This window comes from Pelobates fuscus, chromosome 7 (genome assembly GCF_036172605.1).
Source record: "Pelobates fuscus isolate aPelFus1 chromosome 7, aPelFus1.pri, whole genome shotgun sequence".
NCBI lineage: Eukaryota > Metazoa > Chordata > Amphibia > Anura > Pelobatidae > Pelobates > Pelobates fuscus.
In genome coordinates this window covers 184,110,138-184,128,346 of record NC_086323.1, presented here as the reverse complement: position 1 = coordinate 184,128,346, position 18,209 = coordinate 184,110,138, and the positions used below count along the sequence as shown (strand labels likewise).

The window sequence follows — 18,209 nt, the reverse complement described above, 5'->3', positions numbered from 1 at the left end:
TCAAAATTACATTATAAAATAACTAGAGTTGTCTACTGCTGCAAATTATAAACTGATATACACATAATTTGCATTTGTAGGCTGCGAGATGAGCCCAATAAATGAATCAGTTAAAACTTAAAATGAGCAGGTCCTTCAAATTAGCCATTCAAATTAGCCATGCAACTTTTAACCCCCCCCCCCCCCCTCCCCAAATAACAAAGAAAGGATAATGCTGTTCTCATGTATGTGGCTGAATCCACTTTTTTTCTTCAAGAGTCCACATTAGGAATACAAAATTCACATGACGTAATTATGCTATGTATTCCTGTAGGGTTCTAAAAGGAAGTTCTATCTATCCTTTATAAAAAATTATATACAAACACATAGCAAAAACACCAACAAACATTGCTCCAGTCATTAATATTGTAGAACTGCACATATAGACCTCAGTCATGACAGTGACAGTACAATGCAAGAATTCCATATTAACAAAATGTTTCATTACACTCATCATACTCAAATAGATTTCCCATGTAATGAAAAGGTATCAATGTTATTTTAAGCCCAAATCCAACATAGAGGAGGTTAAGTCGATTACATTTGGTAAGAAAGATAATAGTTAAATTTTAGTATATAAAACCACACAATCACAGTTTTTTTTTCTTTTTAAATAATCACTGCATTGTGTTCATTATAGATCAATGTTTCTAATGATATACTAGAATGTATTTCCTCAGAATCTAAGTTGATTGCACATGCCTGATACACCTCTTCCATTTTGAGTTTCATTTTTTTCTTGACTGTACCCATGCACCTGAAAATGAGACAGCTAGAATATTACAATAATATGTAGACTTAGATAGATGAGTTCTTTCAGACAGTGACCTCAGTCTTGCTGTTACTGGAAAAATGACACGGGGGATTATTAGCATAATGACCTTGTTGACTAAACAATTCAGGGAGCTTCTCAATGCTGAACTGTCTTTTGTTGGCATATATATGTCTTCGAATATCATGGTAATTTGGGTCCCATCCTTGAAATCCAGCTCCAGATAGAGGGTGAGTATTGGTTTTTGCTACTTTAATTTTGTGGTTTAACTTGGATGGGATATGAGTGGAACTGTCAGATGCAATGGAACTAGGCAAGACATGATGTCCTCCGGGCTGGCAACTGTTCGAAACACCACTGGCATCACCGACTTTGAATATCTTGTAAAAATCTTCTGTTGTGCTTTCTGCAAATAAAATTGAGAAGTATTAACATCAACGGGTGATTAAATGCCTACAGTAGTAAAATACATTTCTCCAAATAATTATATTTACTATTACAGTATGAGTTGTAGTTCAGCAATCTGAATTCTTTTGAAAGGTGTACAGCAAGCAAATTAATTAATTAAAAAAAATGTGTGCCACATCACAGAAGCTTATTGAAAATTAATTTATTTTGTGTTTTATGGGTGATGTTAATTAGGGCCAAGTCTGCATCACGTGACAAATGTATAGGTCAAATTCTTATGGTCAGCTCCCTCTACCAGATGTTACATAGTTACATAGTTACATAGCTGAAAAGAGACTTGCGTCCATCAAGTTCAGCCTTCAAAATGCGGTAATACGTCTAGCATCTATACTCTTTTAATGCTAGGATTATTGCCAACAACTCCCTGTTCCCTATATCATAATTATCCTCTGCAGGGGATAACTATTTGAAGAAGAAACCACAAGGATGGAGTGGAGTGTTTTGAGACTCCCATTGAGAGAGGTCAGCTATTACTCCTGTTTCAGAAGCATCAACCTCTAGCACAAAAGGCTTGGAAGGATCAGGATGTATGAGAAAAGGGGCAGTAGAAAAGAGGGTTTTAAATTGTTCAAAGGCAGACAGGTCTGCAGGAGGCCAGACATGAGTCTCAGCACCTTTACGTGTGATATTAGTAATGGGAGAAATGACTGAGGAAAATCCTTTAATAAACCTGCGGTAGTAATTACCTTTGAATGGCTTTAGGACCCTTATGAATGGTTTTAGGACCTAAATGGCTTTAGGACCTAAATGGCTTTAGGACCCTTATATCTGGGCCATTGCAAGGCTGCCGCAAGTTTATTGGGATCCATTTCAAAACCCTTGGCTGAGATAATGTAGCCTAAGAATTGCACCTCTGATGAAATAAACATTCCTCCAATTTACAATATAAGCCATTGCGTAACAGCGTAGTGAGTACCTGAGAGACATGAACATAGTAAGTGGTAATGTCGGGGGAATAAACGAGTATGTCATCCAAATAGACTAGAACACTTAAGACATCGTTTATAAGGTCTTGGAAAACCGCAGGAGCATTAAAAATACCAAAAGGCATTACAAGATATTCCTAATGCCCACTCCTTGTGTTAAAAGCGGTTTTCCATCCATGATTTTCCTTTATCCTGACCAGATTGTACGCACTCCTAAGGTTCTAATTTGGTAAACACAGTGGCTCCTTTGATTCTATCAAACAATTCCGTGATGAGGGGAATAGAATAGATGTTTTATAGTAATCTTGTTAAGACCTCTATAATCAATGCATGGTCGTAGATCTCCCTCTTTCTTTGAAACAAAGAAAAACCCCGCCTGCAGGAGAGGAAGATCTACATATGAAACCCTTGGCAAGAGCGTCCTGGATATACTCTTCCATGGTTTCACTCTTTTGGGGGGACAAAAGATACACCCGGCCTTTGGGTGGCATAGTACCTGGCAGGAGGCCTATGGCATAGTCATGAGGTTGGTGTGGGGGTAACGTTTCAGCATTGATTTTATTAAAGACTTCCTTAACCTTGATATATTGTGGGGGAACTACTGTGGATAATGGATCTCCTTCAGAGGGATAAGAAGGTCACTAACAAACTTTTTGTCTCTGAAATTCTCAGGGGCTCCAGAATCGACAAGAGCCTTACAATTCATGCTTTTCATGAATTCCCTTAAGATAGGATAACCGAGAGGAGGAACCTGTTGTGAGGCATGGTAGAAGACGATTTCATTACAACGTCCTGTAACGGTGCTTAGGTGCAGAGATTTTCTGGATGTGTAGGGCAGTTTAGGCGTAAATGTCCCTTTTTACCACAATTCAGGCATAAACCCTCAGGTTTAACTGTTTCTCAGCTTCTGAGAGCTTCATCACTCCCAGTTGCATGGGTTCGTACTTGCGAGGAGCTGGAGAAACAGAGGAACGTGTTCGTGTTTTGGTCTCTGCCCTCTCCCTAAGGCGATTATCCATATCCATTATATAGATAATATAATCATCCAATAAATCTGGTAGGTCTTTTGCGGCTGTTTCATCTAGTAAAGCCTCTAGTAGAGCCCTTCTGAAAACACTGTTACCAAGCCACTATTTGTCCAATCTACCTCAGCCGCTAGTGTGCGGAATTCTATGGTGTAATCTTCAATAGATCTATTGCCCTGTTTAATCCGCGGGTAACACCTTGGCTGCCTTCTTAACTTTCCCAAGAAGTTCTAATGATCTTTTGAATTCAGTAATGAAGTCCATGTAGTTGTAAGCTACAGTCCTACCACTCTCCCATAAGAGATTGCTAGGGCTTTCCGGATAGTTGGTTCATCAAATACCCGATCTTTGACCCCATCAGAAGGGAAAGAACCAGGAGATGCTTCAAAGTGGTACCCGATTTGATTAATACAACCCCTACACTCCTTGGAATCACCACTGAATATAGGTGGAGGGGATAGGCTTATGGTTGGAGACCTTTGACCACTGGACACTGCCACAGCGGCATGCTGTGGAGCCTGGGAAGTAGGAGGTGTCTCAGATTGGAGGTGAGCAGTGGGAGCCAGCAATGTCTAAATAGCCTGAGCTAACTGATCCATGCAGTGATGTTCCTCTAGCTTCGCTTCGCAAAACATCACTTGCCTACCTATGTTTGCAGAGTCCATGGCCCTGTCGTAATGTCAGGATATACTAATATGCCAAACACGCAGAACTTAAGTATTAAATAAAGAAAACACTAAGACGTATTACCAGGCATTAGGATGGCCGGATTTAACGTATAAAAGGAAAAACACAAGACAGGCTGAGGACAAGAATACAGAATACAGAAAACCGTTAAACAAGCCAAAAGTCAGGAAAACAGAAGTCAGAATAGTCCGGAGCTGAGCCAAAGGTCAAGGAATACAGAGATTGATAGTCAGTAGGATAGCCAAGGTCAAAATACACAAAAACAGTACCAGAAACGCGCTCTCGGATAACCAGAACGGAAACCGTAACAGGGCACAGATAAATAGACAAAAAAAGATTTAAATAGCCTATGGTGCTCCCTGATTGGCTGCATGGAAGCATGTGACAGTGAACGTGTGTGTATGCCATTACACCAGATGCATACCGAAGGTGGTTTAGAGACTTAAAAAAGACAGATAAGGACTCTGAATGGGCCTGCCGGTTACATCGAGCCTCGCTTGGGTGGGTACAGGCACATAAAGTCTGCACAATGGAAGACTTGCTATAATTAAATTAATGGAGCAATTCTTCAATGGGCTGGCAAGGGACAGCAACCCCACTTCCATCACCGAAGCAGCAAGGCGGGCAGATGAGTATATGGATGCCCATAGAGAGCAGAGACCAGTCCAGGCCCTTCGTTAGGCCTGCAGCAACACCTCCTGGGCAACTAGTACTCCCAGGCAAGTCAATAACCCAACAACCTCACTTCCAGTCGCAGAACCACATCCAGTGCCACATCTGTAGAAAGATGGGGCACATGCGCAGAGATTGCCCCCAGAACTGGGTCCACCATGGATCCACCAGCCCATGGATCCACCAACCCCCACTAGAGCAGCAGTACACTACTACCAGGCAGAGTATGCCCAGCCCAGTATGCCGCTCCTGCACCAGCCGTAGAGCACAAGGAAGTCCTGCATGAAGCGGACCCACTACAGGCGGACACAGACAATCGCCAACAACACCGGCAGACCATCTTGGCAGGGAATAAGATACAAGGGCTCCATGATACCAGAGCCACCCTTACATTAGTAAAAAAGCCACTTGGTGCCGAGTGCTGCGAAGACCCAGAATACAGTGGCTGTAAGGGTAGCTGGGTGAAAAGTGTAAACTGCCTACTGCACCTGAATTTGGGAGTGGGGTATGGAGTGGTGGAGGTGGGGTTGATGCCAGAGCTACCAGTGGAAGTGCTGTTGGGGAACGTCAGTTTGAGCCCCAGGCATCACCGGAGGAATTGTACCCGTTAGTCACCAGGGACCACAGCTCACATCCGGAAGCTCAAGTAAGAGATTGTTCCCCGTCCCTACAGTGTGTACCCTGAGCTGCACCCACGGAGTTTGAGAAAGAGGTGAACACAGACCCCACGTTTCAAGTCACCCCTGGCCAGGCAGGGTTAAGGGGGAAAGATATGTGTGGGATAAGAAGCTGTTGTACAGGGAGTCTGAGAGGATAGTGGCACGGTCAGAACCGATCCCCACTAGGCAGTAAGTGGTACCTCAGAGGTACCGACAGGAGCTGCTACGGATAGCGCATGACATCCCGCTATCCGGGCATTTAGGGGTGAGCCAAACTAGATACCAGTTTAACCAAAACTTCTTTTGGCCTGGGATTTCTCAAGATATTCTGCGGTATTGCCAAACTTGTGATACTTGCCAGAGAGTTGGTAAGAGGGGAGACCGCCACAAGGCTAAACTTCACCCTCTCACCATAATTGAGGAACCATTTATCCAGATAGCAGTTGACCTGGTGGGACCCTTAGCTAAGCCTAGCCCCTCAGGCAAAAAATATATCTTGACGGTAGTGAACTACGTTATCAGGTACACAGAGGCAGTGGAGCTGACCAACATACAGGCGGATACCATAGCTGAGGCCCTGATGTGAATCTTCTCCCGCATGGGATTTCCCTGGGAGATAGTGTCGGATCAAGGTACTCAGTTCACCGCAGAGATCACCCAACACCTCTGGAGGATCTGCGGCATTAAACCGATTGTAAGCTCCCCTTATCACCCCAAACCAGCGGTCTCTGTGAACGGTTCAACGGAACATTAAAACAAATGCTCCAGGCGTACGCAGAGACTCAGAGATTGGGAGAGATTCATGCCGCACCTCCTGTTTGCTTACCGGGAGGAGCCACAGGAATCCAATTACTCTTTGGGAGGTGGGTGAGGGGGCCCTTAGACCTTATCCGAGAACACTGGGAGGGGGATCTTAGCCAGGATGGTAACCCCATCATTTCATATGTGCTGGAGTTCCGGGACCATCTGGAGGAGTTGACTAGGTCTGTTCGAGAGAATCTCCAGGCGGCACAGAACCACCAGTGCACTTGGTACGATCGAGGTGCCAGGGACCGTAGCTTTTAGGTAGGGCAGAAAGTTTTAATTTTAAAACCTGTCCGGAATGACAAGCTACAGGCTGCCTGGCAGGGCCCATACCAAGTGGTGGAACAAAAGTGTGACACCACTTATGTGATCGGCACTTGCTCGGGAAGTGGTGGGCGACGCATGCTCCACGTGAATTACAGTTGGATGGATTACAGTTGAGCACGCAGAATAGTATCACACCTAGGATTATGGATAACGTCTAACTGGACCTTAGAATGGCCGGACTTAACGTACCAGAGAATAGTCAAAATACTAGCCGAGGTCAGGGACACAGAACGATAACCATCTAAGGGAAACCATGACAGGGCAATGAGCTTATTGAATAAGTGAGTTTAAATAACCCTCTTGCAGATCCGATTGGCCGTACCTAGCCTTTGACCTCAAAACGTGCATGTGTGTCTTTTGCGTGACATCACCCGCACATTAACGTTTGGAGGTAATAAAGGTTGATTTTTTTTAGAGAAAGAAGAAGTTCTGTTCTTTTTACTGATATGATTGTCATTTACTGAGTGATTCCTGGATCTAGGAATACCAGGTTTATTATATTCATCCCTATAATTAGGGGTTGTAGGAAATATCTTGTTGGAATTGTACTCGGGGCCTTGTGCATTTTGATCTTTTTTTATTATAGCTCCTAACTTTGTCTTCCTCAACATCTATTCGATCTCTACAACTTTTCCTTTTTATAGATATAGTGTCCTCAAAAACCTTTTCTAATTTATTTTCTATTTTTTCCATAAGTTGTATACAATCAGATTTTTCCAAATGCGGGGTAAGTACCTCTTTAAGATTATTAATTTCTTCATCTAATTTTACTAAAACTCTTTTGCGTTTGCAAATAATATGATTGATTAATTCAAAGGAACAGTTATCTAAGATAGGATTCCATACTACGTTGAATTCCAGATCATCTTTATCGGCTGCAGATTGTAATGTTCATCTTAACCCATTGGGATGATCCTACTTTCCCCAGTATTTCTCTAGGGATTCAATTTCCAATTTCATTTTAATTTCCTTAATATATTTCTCCAGTTTAAAAACTGATTTTTCCATTGGTAATCTGCCCCCAAAACAGGAGGGGCATCTCCCTTTAGAGCAAAATCACCTTTGCATTGATCTCTAAAAGTAAACAGTGACATATTAAAATGTCTAAAAATGCTGCTTTTAAGTATAGGAATAATCAAGATACAAATACCAAAGTAAAAATGAAAAAGCACAAAAGAAATATCAATAAACAGTTAATATAGATAAAAAGTAGTAAAAAGCTGACAGACACAAGAAAGGTTATTCCTCAAAGCAACCAAAAAATTGTTCAATGGAGAAAAGGGTCAGCGCTGTACTGTGGTCCCCAATGACTAGATGCAGAGGGGGAGTACTTCGTAATATAGTTATTATTATTAGAATTCACTTTCCACCTCCACAGTGGTGGAAAAAGGGAGATCTGGGGTGGTTTTCTGTGTTATGTCCCAATAGGGATTATACTTCGGTACATGATCGTTACTTTTAACACTGGATACACTCTGCCTTGCAGCATTAGTCCATGAACATATCGTGTGTCCGGACTAATGCTGCACCAATGGAGTGGTACATGATCGTTATTTTTGGCACTGGATACAAAGTATAATCCCTATTGTGATATAACAGAAAGCCACCCCAGATTTTCCTTTTTTTCCACCGCTGTGGAGGTGGAAAGTGAACTCTGATAATAAGAACAAACTATATTACAAAGTACACACATACATTTCTACATTGAACAATTTTTTGGTTGGTTTGAGGAATAACCTTTCATGTGTCTGGCAGCTTTTTACTACTTTTTCTCTATATTAACTGTTTGATATGTATGTCAGTGTGTCTGTATATGTGTGTATGTCTGTTTCAGTATGTGTGTGTCAGTATGTATGTGTGTGTCCTTTTGTATAAGTGCGTATACGGATCAACGGGCACCCCGACTGGGTACTTCCGTTAATGGATGTTCCTAGCGCTTCCTGAGGACTCCAAGCACTGCAGTAGACACCACAACCACCGAACCGGAGACGCATACGAATGCCCTCTAGCATATGAATGCTGTAAACAGCTGAACAGGAAAAGCATACAATCAGCTTACACTCCTGGCAATCAGCAATTCCCCCAATAATGAGACAACACTTCATTTTGAGGTCAAGCAGAACTGACTGTACTGGCACATACAGCCTCTTTTCTTCACAATCCACAAACATAGTACGGACCTCAGGGTTTTGAAATACAACCAATTAATCCGTACAATACACACACAGACACTCCCAGACAAAATCCTCCCCTCTGCCTGTGATATGATTACTGAACACCAGGGCCGCCATCAGGGGGTGACAACCATAACGGTTGTCACGGGCCCGGCGGCCCTGGGGGGCCCGGCCGCCCGGGCCCCGCGTGTAGCACATGCTGATGGGGCCCATCGGGTGGCCCACTCACTTAGGGCCACCCGATGGGCCCTGTATCTTCAGGGGCCCGGTCAGCGCTGCGGCCTTGCAATAGCGCGACCGGGCCCCTTTAAAAAAAATCCCAATCGCAAAGTACTGCTGGGAGGAAGTGGCCGTCACTTCCTCCCAGCTCCCTCCCCTCAGTGCAGCGCGGGAGGGATGAAAGACAGCCCGCAGGAGCCACGCCGACTCCCATCAGCCACAGCCTTCCACCTGCAAAAAAAGGTAAGAAGAATTAGCTGTATTTGTGTATGTATGTCTGTATGTATGTCAGTATGTATGTTAGAATGTCTGTGTGTATGTCAGTATGTATGTTAGAATGTCTGTGTGTATGTTAGTATGTCTGTGTGTATGTCAGTGTGTCTGTATGCATGTTAGTATGTCTGTATGTATGTCAGTGTGTCTGTGTGTATGTCAGTATGTCTGTATGTATGTTAGTATGTCTGTGTGTATGTCAGTATGTCTGTGTGTATGTCAGTATGTCTGTGTGTATGTCAGTATGTCTGTGTGTATGTCAGTATGTCTGTGTGTATGTCAGTATGTCTGTATGTATGTCAGTATGTATGTTAGAATGTCTGTGTGTATGTTAGAATGTCTGTATGTCTGTATGTATGTCAGTATGTATGTTAGAATGTCTGTGTGTATGTAAGAATGCCTGTGTGTATGTCAGTATGCCTGTGTGTATGTCAGTATGTATGTTAGAATCTCTGTGTGTATGTCAATATGTCTGTATGTATGTCAGTATGTATGTTAGAATGTCAGTATGTATGTTAGTATGTCTGTATGTATGTCAGTATGTCTGTGTGTATGTCAGTATGTCTGTATGTATGTCAGTATGTATGTTAGAATGTCTGTGTGTATGTTAGAATGTCTGTATGTCTGTATGTATGTCAGTATGTATGTTAGAATGTCTGTGTGTATGTAAGAATGCCTGTGTGTATGTCAGTATGTATGTTAGAATGTCTGTGTGTATGTTAGTATGTCTGTGTGTATGTCAGTATGTCTTTATGTATGTCAGTATGTCTGTATGTATGTCAGTATGTCTGTGTGTATGTCAGTATGTCTGTGTGTATGTCAGTATGTCTGTATGTATGTTAGAATGTCTGTGTGTATGTCAGAATATCTGTGTGTATGTTAGAATGTATGTATGTATGTTAGAATGTCTGTATGTATGTTAGAATGTCTGTGTGTATGTTAGAATATCTGTATGTCTGTATGTATGTCAGTATGTATGTTAGAATGTCAGTATGTATGTTAGTATGTCTGTATGTATGTCAGTGTGTCTGTGTGTATGTCAGTATGTCTGTGTGTATGTCAGTATGTATGTTAGAATGTCTGTGTGTATGTAAGAATGCCTGTGTGTATGTCAGTATGTATGTTAGAATGTATGTGTGTATGTTAGTATGTCTGTGTGTATGTCAGTATGTCTTTATGCATGTCAGTATGTCTGTGTATATGTCAGTATGTCTGTATGTATGTTATAATGTCTGTGTGTATGTTAGAATATCTGTGTGTGTGTTAGAATGTATGTATGTATGTTAGAATGTCTGTATGTATGTTAGAATGTCTGTGTGTATGTTAGAATGTCTGTGTGTATGTTAGAATATATGTATGTCTGTATGTATGTCAGTATGTATGTTAGAATGTCAGTATGTATGTTAGAATGTCAGTATGTATGTTAGAATGTCTGTGTGTATGTCAGTATGTCTGTGTGTATGTCAGTATGTCTGTATGTATGTCAGTATGTCTGTGTGTATGTCAGTATGTATGTGTGTATGTTAGAATGTCTGTGTGTATGTTAGAATGTCTGTGTGTATGTTAGAATGTCTGTGTGTATGTCAGTATGTATGTGTGTATGTTAGAATGTCTGTGTGTATGTTAGAATGTCTGTGTGTATGTTAGAATGTCTGTGTGTATGTCAGAATGTCGGTGTGTGTATGTCAGAATGTTTGTGTGTATGTCAGAATGTATGTATGTATGTCAGTATGTATGTTAGAATGTCTGTGTGTATGTCAGTATGTATGTGTGTATGTCAGAATGTCTGTGTGTATGTTAGAATGTCTGTGTGTATGTTAGAATGTCTGTCTGTATGTTAGAATGGCTGTGTGTATGTCCGACTGTCTGTATGTATGTTAGAATGTCTGTCTGTTTGTTAGAAATGCTGTGTGTATGTCCGAATGTCTGTATGTATGTCAGAATGTCTGTATGTATGTCAGAATGTCTGTATCATGTATGTCCGTATGTATGTATGTATGTCAGAATGTCTGTGTGTATGTCAGAATGTCTGTATGTATGTCAGAATGTCTGTATGCATGTCAGTATGTCTGTGTGTATGTTAGTATGTCTGTGTGTATGTTAGTATGTCAATATGTCTGTGTGTATGTTAGAATGTCTGTGTGTATGTTAGAATGTCTGTGTGTATGTCAGAATGTCTGTGTGTATGTCAGAATGTCTGTGACTGTCTGTGTGTGTATGTCAGTATGTCTGTATGAATGTATATATGTATGTATGCCAGTATGAATTAATGTATGTCTGTGTGTATGTATGTAATGTCGGTATATGTATGTGTAAGTCCTCATGCATGTGTGTCTGTATGTATCTATCTGTCACTATGTATGCCTGTGTGTCTGTATATTTGTGTATGTCTCAGTATGTGTGTGCCAGTACGTATGCCTATATGCGTGTATTTCTGTTTCAGTATGTGTGTCTGTTAGTATGTATTTTTGTGTGTGTGTGTGTGTGTGTGTATGTGTCCTTTTGTATCAGTGTGTGTTTTTGTGTCTGTGTGTATTCCTGTGGGCGGGATTTGGAGGCGGACCCTGTGGGCGGGATTTGAGGTGGGCCCCAGGGGGCCCAGACCCTGAGCTGAGTTAGGGGCCCCAAAATTTCTGGTGGCGGCCCTGCTGAACACAATGGGAAATATAATTATCACACAGGCAGAGAAATACAGTTTTATAAAACATATCACAGGGACCCCAAAACATGCAATAACCCCATAAAAATTCACCCAGATCCGTTCAGTAGTTTAGAAGATAAAGTTTAATGCAGATTCCGCAGAACATATACAGGCTATATGAAAAATAATTACTGTATAATGTGTCCCCTGTTGTATAGTTTAAAACTAATGCACGATGTCTTTGTGCACCAAATACCGGCGAGATGGCACCGTGCAGAAAAGTCCAAACAGTGTCTGTGAGTTAAAATGGCTGCCAGCCATTGTTCTCACCATGTGCCTCTGATATATGAAATGGTGGCCACCCAGTAACTGCACAGTATGTCCCCAGACGGTTCTTAAAGGGCCAGCAGCAGCATAATAAAATACAATATGCCCAAATACTGTATTTAAAGGGCCAAATCTCCCAGGGGCCATAGTCAGCAGGTGGGCAAACAGGCATATACACACACACACACACACATATATATATATATATATATATATACAACACACACACACACAGGGCTTTGAGGCGGGCCACTAGGGGCCCAGACCTTGAGCTGTGTTAGGGGCCCCAAAATTTCTGATAGTGACCCTGATAATAGTTGAGGATAAGCATTCCAGATGATCGCAATCTTTTAGAAAAAAACAAAAAAAACACAACTTTTAAAATAATTTGTCTACAAAAATTCACATATACTTTAATGATCCGAGGGTGCAACCGGTCCTGAGGTTGGCCAATCCTCACAAATGTGTTTTGCAAAAAAGTAATGATGTTCCATGCACTCAAGTTCAATAGAGTAGGCAGATTTATTGGAGCAAAATCTTAACATTTCGTCCCACAACAGGGCATTTGTCAAAGGTCCTGTTATGGGTCTAAACGTTGTTTCGATTTTGTTCCAATAAATCTGCCTACTCCATCTTTGTGTGGGTAGATGAAGGCCCTGTGTCCAGTGTCTAGTTGCCTAAAACTACAGAGAGTTAGACTTTGTTAACAAATATAGTATCAGAACCGATAGTAACAAATTATGTAACCATCATCTGTTGGTAACAACGTAGCTAATAGTGGAAGTAACGGTATATCCAGGGGTGTATTTACCCAGAGGCAAACAAGGTTTTTGCCTTGGGCGGCACTTTCTGGGGGTGGCAAAAAAAATCCTCTCTCTGTTAGTGAGTGTGTTAGTATGTGTGTGTTAGTGAGTGTGTATGCGTGTCTGTTAGTGACTGTATGTGTCTGTTAGCTAGTGTATGTGTGTCTGTCAGTGAAAGTGTGTGTTTGACACTGAGTGTATATGTGTCTGTCAGTGAGTGTGTATGTGTATTTAGAAGGCTAGTTGGGGGGGCAGCACAAAAACCAGGATACACCACTGGGTATATCCATGCGCTAATGTTAAGGTGAACCGATAGTCTATGATACAACTGTAAAAACCAAAGAAAAAGTTACCTGCGCTCTTTCCACATCCCTATGTATTTTTTTTAAACAAATGAAGGTTTTTAGTTACCTCCAAAAGGCCATGAGAGGCTATGCCCACTAGGCATTAGCATGGGGAAAATTTTCAGTTTGGTTCGGCATTCCGAAATTCGGGACTTCGTCAATTCGGCACTTCAACACTTCTCTTGCAGCGACTTAGTAGATAACTCCCTAATTACCATGGTATTAGGGAGTTCTCTATGAAAAGGCTGAAAGACCAATTTAAAAATTACTTAGTATTAGTACATTTTGCCCCTACTCGCTATACCGCGAGTAGGGGCATGTCTAGTTAAAAAATAAATAAATAGGGTCCCCTACATAGTGAGTAGGGGCATAATTTACTAATACTAAGTAATTTTTACTTAGTATTAGTAAATTTGGCTGAAAGACCAATTTAGGTCTTTCAGCCTTTTAGTAGATAGCTCCCTAATACCGTGGGAATTAGGGAGTTATCTACTTATTCATTCCTGTCATTACATTGACTGGCCAAGTAACTTACATTTTATATGAATGTATGTTACTTGATTGTTGTAAGTGTTGTAAATGCTTACAGCTGAATCCTGGCTAGGTTTGTATACTTTTTATTTAAAATTGTATACAGAGTAACATTCTTCATTCTTTCACTGGGTAAGTATATTAGTTCTTAGGCAATACTGTGCTTTAAATACTGCTGTCACATTGCAGTTTTAAAACGTAAAATTTTTTGGGTGCTAAAAAGTACATTTGCAGTCTGCACTTCATATCTGACAGTCAAATAGAACCGTCAAATACCAATATAACAATATTGTAATTCGGGGGCAATACCCTCACAAGTCAAACTGAGAGGTCAGTTCATAGGGAAAACTTGTGCCTGGATTCAATTCTAAAACAATTCCCATATGTAATTTGCAGAGTTTACATGCTGGAAAAACACAGGTGCTGCAGTGTGCAGACCGGCAAGGAGGGCAGGATTGAGGAGTGGGTGGAGGATGATGAGGTCCTAGACCCCACATGGAATCAAGGTCATGCGAGTGACGTGTGCCGTTTGGAGGAAGAGGCGCTGGTCGCACAGAGGCACCAGCAAATACTGCGGATACAGCGCAGTTGTAAAAATTCTAATTGTTTTGGTGCTAAACTGCTAAATAATAAATTTGGGGCGTGCGCTTCATATCTGAGAGTCAAATAGAAGCGTCGAATAGTACGGTTACACCGGAATTGTAAAAATTCTAGTTGTTTTGGTGCTAAATAGTACATTTGTGGCTTGCGGTGCATTTCTTGCAGTCCAATAAACAAACAAAAAAAAAAAAGTGTGCCACTGACTCCAGAGGTGGAGGAAGAGGCAGAGACAGCAGCAGAAGAGGAAGCAGAAGGAGCCTGAGACCTTTCTTGGTTTCTGAGGTGCTTACTCCACTGCAGCTTGTGCTTTGCATGTATATGCCTGGTCATGCAGGTTGTGCTCAGGTTTAGCATGTTTATGCCTCGCTTCAGGCTCTGATTGCACAGTGTGCAAACCACTCGTGTCTTGTCATCAGAACATTGTCTGAAGAACTGCCATGCCAGGGAACTCCTTGGAGCTGGCTTTGGTGTGCTCAGTCCCTGGGTGCGGTGGGCAGTAGCAGGCGTACCGTCTAGGGGACGGCTGCTCCGCTTTTGCACCCTGCTTCCTCTTATGCTGTGCTGGTGCCTCTGTGCGACCACCGCCTCTTTCTCCAAACTGCACACGTCACTCGCATGACCTTCATTCCATGTGGGATGTAGGACCTCATCATCCTCCACATCATCTTCCACCCACTCCTCAAACCTGCACACTGCAGAAAGCCACAGTAGTTGGCACCTGTGTTTCATCAGAGACGTGCTGCGGTGGTCCTCGCATGTGCACATCCTCACACATAAGTGGTTGTGCATCAGTGCACTCAATCTCTTCCACGTCTGGGCCAGGGCTAGGTGGATGGCCCATAGAAACCCCGCCAGCAAAGTCATCAAAAAGCATAAGAGACTGCTCCATGACTTGTGTCTCAGACTGCTTGGCTAATTTGCAAGGGGGTGAGGTGAAAGACAGATAGCCATGGGCTGCAGGTGACCGAGTGGGAGGCAATGAGCAGGAACTGGAGGCACTGTCAGCCATCCAATCTACTATCGTCTGTACTTGTTTAGCTTCACCATTCGTAGAGCGGCATTCGGGCCTACCAAATAACGCTGAAGGTTCTGTTGCGTACTTGCACCTGAGGAAGGTGTTTCACTTGTGCGTGTAGCTGGCACAGATCAACCACGTCCTGTCCTTGCAACAGGAGCTCCACCAACACCAGCAGCACCACGACCAGGGGCACGTCCCTTATTTGACGCTCTCCTCATTCTTTGTGTTCACCCACCAAACTAACAGATGGTTTATGTCAGGCGACAATGTTACCGCCAATAGTCGACAATTTTGTTTTTGTTTATTGGACTACAAGAAATGCACCGCAGGCCGCAAATGTACTATTTAGCACCAAAAAAAAATTAGAATTGTTCAAATGGCGCTGTAATCACAGTATTTGACGGTTCTATTTGACTCTCAGATATGAAGTGCAGGCACCAAATTGACTTTTTAGCACCTAAAGAATTTGAAGGTTCTATTTGACTCAGATATGAAGTGCACCGCAGGCCGCAAATGTACTATTTAGCACCAAAAAGTTAGATTTTTTAAACCAACAATGTAACAGTAGTATTTAAGGGTTTTATTGGACTGCAAGAAATGCAGTACGCAAATGTACTATTTAGCACCAAAAAAATTGCTGTATTTAAAAATGCCTAGATGTTGCCCACTGAGCTACCAGAACAGGATTAAAGTAATGTGCCTGGCACACATGCAGTTGCAAGTGCACTGCACTCTGTGGCACTGGGCTCAGGGCAGTGTACAAAAATGTAGTAATATAGCACCCACAAGAATAATCGCTGTAGTTTGCAGATTCAACACCAGAATTCTTTCCTAATCTGTCCCTCACAGCTGCAGCATCCTCTCCCTACACTAATAAGAGCTCATGTGCGTGTGGCGCTACGCGACTCCAGCTTATATATAGAGGCTGGGTCACATGCTGCACTGGCCAATCACAGCCATGCCATTAGTAGGCATGGCTGTGATGGCTTCTAAGGGCACACAAGTCAAACGCTTGTTAATTGGCTGCCCTGCAGCCTTTCAAAACGCGCCATTAAATCGCCGAACACTGAACTCCAACCCGCACATACACGGATATGTCAGTGTTCTGGTCCGAGGTCCAAAAAATGTAGTGTTCAGTACGAACCTGAACTTTACAGTCCGGGTTCGCTCAACTCTAGTCAGCACACCTGATAAGACTTGCAAGGGGTTATTCAATTAACTGGAGTTCCACTTTGAGATGTATCCCTGATCCTTTCCCACAGATAGATTTAAAGTGCAGTTCCTCATGCATCAGCTCATTGATAAGGTGCTTGAGTGGGCTAATCCCTTATGATCCATTGGTTCATGATTTCCAGTTTTTTTCCCAGAATTCGTGGAGGGTTTATCTAATACTATACTGGTTGCAGTAGCTGCCAGAGAACTCCCTGTAGCATTGACTGCCTCATCAATATAGAGAATATAATCTGAGATAGACAATATACTAGGAATAGAAACAGAAGCCTCACTGTATCAGTTATGCCTAAGGTTGACAGTCCCGAGACCTCCACCATACCAGAGCCAGAATGTAATTACTAAGCTTACTGAAGCAGAAAAGCTATTTAGGAGGAAGGAGGGACTGTCTTCAAAAAAAAAAAAAAAAAGCACATGCGAAACAAGTGTCTTGCTTGGGGGACCTGCTTTGGATGTGACATCAGAATCCCCTCACTTGTCTCTAAAGAGATTGCTTCTCACTATTTCCCTGCACTATGAAAATTCTGCTGATATAGGGAATGTTCTAGCCTTGGTCGACTCGGCAGCTGAGAACTTAATTGATTCTTTGTTAAGAAACACAAGATACCCTTAAGGGAGAAAGAAACTCTCCAGTGAATTCTAATGAAACGGTACCCATATTCATGTCTACAGGGTTATTACATACTGAAAAGATTCAGTTCAACATCATTTCTTCTACTTCTTCACAGATTGTACTGGGATACCCATGGTTGCTTATCTTGTATCACCAAAGTTACTCCTTTAAATTCTATTAATGTGCCAACAGCTCTTTCACTATCTACTGTTATACCAACTCAGTAAATTACTACCCCATAGACCGTACGATTGTATGATAGATTTATTACCTGGTACTATACCTCCTAAGGGGAGAATGTATTGTTTTGTCTCCTCAAGAAAATCTTGTCATGGAGGAGTACATCAAGGAATCACTACAGAAAGGGTTTATCAGGAGATCCTCTTCCCCTGCAAGGGCAAGCTTCTATTTTGTGCGTAAGAAAAAGGGTGATTTAAGACCATGCAACGACTACAGTGCTCTTCAACAAAATTACTATAAAAAAAAAATGCCTATTCATAACGGAATTATTCAATAGACTAAAATAGGCTACAGTGTTTACTAAGTTGGAACTCAAGGGTACCTACAATCTAGTGCATATTAAAGAGGGTCATGAATGGAAGACAGCCTTTAACATTAGGAGTGGATTTAGGGATTACCCAGTTGGGTTAAGGTGTTTTTTTTTCTTCTTTCTAAAAACACCTTAGACAGAACTGGGCAATCCCTAAATCTTGGGCTGATAGGTGTGTCTTGAGGACTGGTTTGGAAACTACTGCATTAGACAATTGAATGGTAAGTCAATCAAGAAAGGTTAACATTCCAATGTGACAGCACAATATGAAATGGCCTTATTGATTGATACAGGTGCACATTCTTCCTCCATTTTACAAGTTATACAATCCAAACAAAACAAGGCTCCAATTCAGAAACCCCCTAAAAAGTTATATGTCGCTCTTACTGAAAAGCAAGACATAATGTCACTATCATGACATTAAGACAGCTGGGCTACCTGGTATCTCTAAAAATTTTACTACAGTTTCATGGAACTTCTGGTAGCCCCTATGCATAAAGACATTAA

At 41.9% G+C, this 18,209-nt stretch overlaps 1 protein-coding gene across 1 annotated transcript in view; it reads right to left on the bottom strand.

The window, feature by feature from the left end:
* Positions 1-351: 351 nt before the first annotated feature.
* LOC134568892 (protein shisa-9-like) overlaps positions 352-18,209 on the bottom strand; it is an 81,802-nt gene continuing 63,944 nt past the window's right edge. Inside the window, exon 4 of the mRNA XM_063427593.1 lies at positions 352-1,217. Within this exon, the coding sequence (XP_063283663.1) occupies positions 856-1,217 (362 nt within the window). The 3' untranslated portion in view covers positions 352-855. The remainder of the gene's footprint in view (positions 1,218-18,209) is intronic.